A 6,705-nucleotide genomic window follows, 5' to 3' on the forward strand; every position below is an offset into this window, starting at 1 on the left:
GTGTTGATTATCGTCTCTCTTCTACCTCATTTAACCCTCGTGTCGTCCTGCGGGTCAAAACTGACCCGGTTTAAAGTTTGAAAATGTGGGAAAAAATATAGATTATCATAGTGAAACTTCTGATGTCCACATTTTCAACATTTTTGGGAAATCTTTGAACATTTTTTGGTGGAAAAAAAAGAAATGTTTAAAATGTTTCTTAAGAACATTCACATAAAAATCAACCAAAATCCAGCAAAATCTGCCGGATTTTGGTTGATTTTTATGTGAATGTTCTTAAAGAAAATATTAGAAGTTTTACGTTAGAGATGAATGTTAGACCTAATTCAGACTGTGGTTTTAAAAAGCAACATGTGGTTTTGGTCTTCAGTAACAGCTGACCAGTAATGCAAAATGGTTTATAACATGCAAATTTAACTGGCAGACCTAACCTCTTCTTTTCACTGAGAGAAAAGCTGACAGTTTGGTTCATGCTGCAGTTCTATGCAACTGTACTTACCCATCCTTATGCTGATGTATTTCTTTGCTACCTCAATTTAAGGTTTAATTGTGTTGTAACTGCTTTACTCTGTGGAATAACTGTTTTTGCAGTTTGAGATTTTTACACCTTTTCTTCTTGTTTACAATCTCCTGATGTGACAGGGAACAAAAAAGGTAAGAACATTTCATTTGTTCTGCGTTTACATACCACAAAATGTCAAAATAAAAAATCTCCAGTCTGTCATATGTTATACATTATATTCACCATAATTATGAAATCAAGTCCTCCATCTAGTGGTGAAAAATGGTCACATCATCCCGCTTCAATCATTGATTAAACCCCTAAACTTACCCCTGTGAACCCGAGTTACCGATTTGAACATTTTTCCATGAAAATGACCCCTTCCTGCCTTAAAATGCTGTAGATGTAAATGCTCAGCCAGTGCTATGATTTCAGTCATAATGTGTCTTCTAGCATGTAAAAAACATCACATGGACGAGTTAACAAGGTAAAAAAAAAAAACAAAAAAAAAAATGCTAATTTTCACTGAGGTGGTCTTTGTGAAAAATAATTCTGATTATCACATCAGCCTTGAGTGAGTCAAATCATTTCTGATAGTGATACAACCATATTTTTTTTTTCTAAGACTGCAGCAATTTTAGTTTGTCACTGCAGGAAAAGCAGGTTTAACTAAAAAAGCATGACTGCATTTCATTTAGATGAGACAGTTTAAGGACCACGGTATTACAGATGCTTGATCACTGCCATGGGACCAGAGATGGAATTAGAGTCGTAGTTAAAATTGTTTCACCTGCTATAAATCACAATTTCTGCTGTGAAAAACATCAACAAGAAAGACCAATGATGAAACAGACTATACAGCCTAAAATATGTGGACTTACTACCAAAAAAACCTCAAAAAACTATGTGCTTTTTCACTTACATTTACAGAAGGTCCATCAGTTACATTTGAGATAAATCTTAACGCTGCTGCAAGCGATATCTTATTCAAACGCATTTCCAGCTTTGTGGAAAAGACCAGCATGTCAATGTCCCCAATGCACAAAGCTAAATCCAGAAAGAAATGATTTTGCCAGTTCAAAGAGTTTGTCTGGGCTGTATCGAGCCTCAACCTCAGTGCCATCAGCCACCTTTGGGCTAAGTGGGAACGCTAACTATAAGCCAGTGGAACAACCGTAGACTACATGACCTTGTTGCTGAACAGGAGCAAATTACTGCAATTTCAATTGTAGAAAGTCTAAAACCAGAAACCCTGAGGCTGTTAAAGCATAATCTTGTACATATATAGTGACTGCCGACTAAAAAGTGAAGCAAACGTGTGTATTTGCTGCACAATTCTAACTACTGTTTCGTTTCTCCATCTGTAGAAAAGCAGAAGAGCAGGCCAAACAGGTGAAGGAGATGGAGGAGAAGACGGAGCTGGAGCGACTACGAACCATGGGCTACGACGAAACCAAACTGGCCCCCTGGCAGCGGCAGATCATCCTGAAGAAAGGGGATATAGCCAAACAGTGACCTGGATCGCCCTCCCCCAGCGCCTCACCCTCCCCGATCCTCCACCCCAACACCGGACAGCCAGGAGGAGCTCGTCTAAACTCCGTTTTACTCTCCAGTCTCCAGAAATGCCGGCCAGCCTGCAGACTCTGAGGTTCATGTTGGGTTAAATGCAACAGAACGATCCTCCACCTCCCACTGAAAGTCTCATGGACACAAACTCTCAGTCTTTGAGCTTAAACGACACGTCTGACATGCACTGACTCTCCTCGCTTAAGACATCTGCTATAAAGGCACGTGTCCTGAACTAAATTATCTTCATCTGCTTTCCTACAAATCACTAGAAATAGAAATATTTCATAAAGTAGATTTAAGAGGCTTGTGATAGAATAAAAGAGGCTACCTGTGAGCATTTCTGTCATTGTTATTGCATTTATATTGTCCCTTTATTAGCCTCACTCACCGTTATGTAGTGAATGGAGACGTAGCTCCAACAACTCAGCAAAGGCTTGTTCCGCTCTGAAGCAGCTAATGCATTCTGTATGTAGATAGCATCACTTCTTTATCACGTCTTAGTCAGAACACTTTTGTATCGAGCTCATAGAAGCACTTCCTAGGCTTCAGTTTACTGCCAGAGTCGTAATTCTCGTAAGAAGCAGATCCTAACACTGCTAATCTGCTTCTTTAGTTAAGCTTGTTGTCATTTTCCTCTAATAAAATATTTAGTTTTAAACAATGCAAAGATTATCTAGCTGTGCAAATTGAATTTTATTAAATTTTCACTGGAGAGAATTTAAAAAAAAAAAAAGCTGCAAAGTTCCAACTGAATTTTCTAAATATGTGAGCTAAATGTTCAGCTGTTGTCATCATGAATGTGAAATGTGGTGTGCATGTGTTGCATAATGTGTATCAAGCATGTCGTGGTGTATTATTACTCGACTCCACAGGACCTGAAAATTCAAAGAACATCAAATAGAAAAAAGCTAGTTTCATTTCGATATGGCCTTTCTAAAAAAAAAAAAAGACAAAAAAAAAACAGAATATACACATCAAAGAAACAGCACCTTGTCTCATCTGCACACTGAATATTGCAAAAGTAGAGAAAAGACATCAGTTTGTCCTGTTCGGGCCTTTGTCCCACTAACCTGGGAGATAAATGTTTGATGAGCAGATCTGCTTACAGAGCGCTCCGTCTGCCGCAGGCCAGCGAATCAAAAACATACTGTTCCTCAGATGATGCCAGCTAAGTTTTAGTAAGACTAGTAGGACTTTTTCATGACAGAACCAACACCAGTACAAGGTTGATCATTACACACCATGCATTAGTTCTAAATAACAGCTCCTTCCAGCTCCAGGTTTTAAGTATTTAAGGATTCACTATTATATTTGGGTACAAGTCTGTCTATTTGAAGCTACAGATTAAAATGTGACACAAATTTTAAATTTTACCTGTATATGAATCTGCACATTGACTTTTAGGAGCGAATAAAGCTCACAAAAAAAAGACAAAGCTCTCATTTTTAACATCGATATTCAAACATCCTAAGTTTACTTTATTCACGTTGGATTTTTACAAAAAATAGCGTATCAAGCAAACACTGTGGTTGATTATTTGGAAATATTCTAATTCACTTTCATCGGATGCCATATGACATTGAAATTGAAGATGATGTAAATGTAATTGCCATTTGATTTTATATAAATATATATATATATATATATATATATATATATATATATATATAAACACTGTATATAGTGACCCTTAGAATTTTGTCATTTCATTGTTTCCATATTGCATTATATTACATGTCTCAGCCTTGCTTGAATAGAAATCATGTATAATTATATTTTCAGACTGTTAAAAATGAAGAAAATAAATCTTTAATCACCAAACAATGTTGGTTTTGAGTTTGTGTTACATTCAATAAAAACACACATTAATGTCGTATCGTACAGCCCGAAACTAAATCAGACATTTATTGAACGTATATTTTTCAAAGCTGACTGCAAATTAAGAAAAAAGTGAAATTACACCGAGTTACAATATGATTTCAAGGATTACAGCAAAAAGTAATAAATAAAACTAAAAGAGTAAAAATGGAAATACATTTTTAAAAGTACATCAAGTTTATAACTACAGTTCTTTGTTTTTAATTTATTTGCTTTTTGCTGCTTCAGAAGAATTCCTTTAAAGAAAAACGCTGAAATTTGGGGAAGGTTATTGAAACACTGAAACCATGTAAATCCCTTTCAAACATTACTGCATGGAGAGGAACAAAATGAGCAAAACTTCTGGGCTACATGACTAAGTTAATGGGTTTACTGAGCAAAAACAGAAAATCCACGTGCCGTATTTGATTTAATTCAATTTACACTTTATGTTGTAGAGCAGGAGTGTCAAACTAATGTTAGTCCAGGTTCCACATTCAGTCCAGTCTGATCTCCAGTGGACCGGACCAGTAAAACCACAGCATAATAACCTATAAATAACCACAACTCCTAATGGTTCCTTTGTTTTAGTGCAAAAAAGTTTGTTCTGAAAACGATCACATTTAATGAACTATCTTTTTACAAAATATTATAAACAACCTCAAATGTATTTTTTTTTTTTTTTTTTAATTAGGTTTCAACAATATTATGCCTCAGTTTATCATTTCCACATCACAACTTCCAGATCACAGAGTGTCTACAAAGGAACACAACATTTAGTCATCTGGAACTAAACCACAGAGGATTTTAGTGTATGATCAAAATGACAAAAGTCCGACAAAAAAAGCCAAAATACAACAAAAACAGGACAAAATATTACTCGCAAAATGACAAAAACAAGACACTAAACAACAAAAAATGAGACAAACTACACAAAACAAAACAAAAAAAGACAAAAAATTGGACAAAAAAGTAACAAAGCCACGAAAAATGGACAAATGACACAAGCGAGACAAAAAAGACAAAACGACAAAAACGAGACAAAATAAATTACACAAATGACAAAAACGAGACAAAAAAATGACGAAAGCGAGAAACAAAATGACTAAAAAAGCCAAACAACACAAGTGAGACAAAAAGGAAACACAGGACGACAAAAACGTGAGACAAACAACAAAAGTCAGACAAAAAAACAGACAAAAACAAGACAAAATATTGCAAAAATGAGACACAAAATGACAAAAGAACCATGAGCAATATACTACTTTCTGATCCAAACAACTTGTCATGGTCTAGAAATGATTTTAAATTTCTAGTTTTACTAATTTATAATCTGCAGTTAATGTCTTCTCTGGAATTTTTACACTTTGAGGGCCGGATTGGACCCTCTGGAGGGCCGCTCTTGGCCCGCGGGCCTCATGTTTGACTCCCATGTTGTAGAGGAATAAGTGTGTATGAACTAAAACAAATGGTGGAGTTGAGGATATTCAAGTGCCTGACTATGACTACCTGATATATCAGCATCCATTGTGCCAACGTCCGTTTAATCCACATCTGTTTACAGCACACTGCAAACGGTCTGGATTAACCCAGTGGTCAGCTCAAAAACTTTTGGTGCAGAGTTGGTTAAATTCAACCTTCAACTATAACAATACAATGTTTTTAACTTCTTTGTGTCAGAAAATAAAGTTATTTGCATGCTCCTTCTATATTTCTATTTAGTGTATTTTGCATGAAACTTAGACCTCACTAAGTCTGTTTATATTGCTGATAGCGTTCATACTATGGACAACAAATACTGCAGATACACCGTTTATACAGTTCATATCCCTACTGTGCATTTTTCTTCCTTTACAGCTGATATATTTGTATACAAAGAGTGTCCATATACCACTCGTCCATACTGTTTATTCCGTTTTTACACCATATAATGCACTTTACCGCATCTTTGCCCTTAAGGACAGATACTTTATTCCGTTGTCGTAGTATTTGTACTAATTACTAGCACAATGACAATAAAGTTGAATCTAAACGAATCTAATTTAGAGCTACGTACTTAGGCGGAGAAACGCCAAACAAACCTAAACTACATTTCTACATATCACCTATTGCCTGCAACAAGTTACCTGTTGAACCACCACCTGTACATAAAGAGGTTAAAACACACCTGACGTGTTTCCAAGACGCGGTTTTCCTCCTTAGTTCTTGTTCCAAACACAAACTTGTGTCTGTAATTCAGTGAATTCAGACAAACACACGTTCACGTTTCCCTCCTTTTTTTGTCTTCCGCACCTGAGCGCGCGGGTCAAACTCACCTCATTTCAACCTGTGTGCACGCGCGCGCCGGTTCGCCAGGTGACGTAATGTTTGTTTTTTGACGCAGCGTCAAAACGTAAAAAATGTATGGAGCCACAACAGTGTCAGTTTAGTTTGTTATAGAAAAAAAAACTAAAAATAAAAAAAAAATACTATAAAAATAAAAGGTATAAACACAGAAGAATATCACTGAATAACACATCAAAAATATTAAAAATGTCAAAATAACATTAAATTATTTTTATTGTGTTTTATTTTTCTGTCTGTTTAGTTTAAAAATATTTAATTATTTTTTAAAAATACAAATGTTTCCGTTTCAATGGTTTATTTTTCAATTTAGTTTTTGTTTTCAACGCCATTTTTTCCTATTTTTTCCTCTTTTTTGACACAAAACTACACAACTGTCTGCTATTGGTCAATAAAGCGCGACCAGGAGCTATTTGTAACCAAAAACAAATGAT

At 35.5% G+C, this 6,705-nt stretch overlaps 1 protein-coding gene and 1 long non-coding RNA gene across 3 annotated transcripts in view; one reads left to right on the top strand and one right to left on the bottom strand.

The window, feature by feature from the left end:
* Nucleotides 1-3,594, top strand: part of espn (espin) — a 52,630-nt gene extending 49,036 nt beyond the window's left edge. For both annotated transcript variants that reach the window (XM_055013099.1, XM_055013100.1), the window contains 2 exons: nucleotides 633-654; nucleotides 1,870-3,594. In XM_055013099.1, the coding sequence (XP_054869074.1) occupies nucleotides 633-654; nucleotides 1,870-2,017 (170 nt within the window). In that variant the 3' untranslated portion in view covers nucleotides 2,018-3,594. The remainder of the gene's footprint in view (nucleotides 1-632; nucleotides 655-1,869) is intronic.
* Nucleotides 1-6,420, bottom strand: part of LOC118470328 (uncharacterized) — a 34,317-nt gene extending 27,897 nt beyond the window's left edge. The window contains exon 1 of the long non-coding RNA XR_004847371.2: nucleotides 6,096-6,420. This is a non-coding gene — a long non-coding RNA (uncharacterized LOC118470328). The remainder of the gene's footprint in view (nucleotides 1-6,095) is intronic.
* Nucleotides 6,421-6,705: the final 285 nt, after the last annotated feature.

Source organism: Amphiprion ocellaris, chromosome 8 (genome assembly GCF_022539595.1).
Source record: "Amphiprion ocellaris isolate individual 3 ecotype Okinawa chromosome 8, ASM2253959v1, whole genome shotgun sequence".
In the NCBI taxonomy this organism is placed as follows: Eukaryota; Metazoa; Chordata; class Actinopteri; family Pomacentridae; genus Amphiprion; species Amphiprion ocellaris.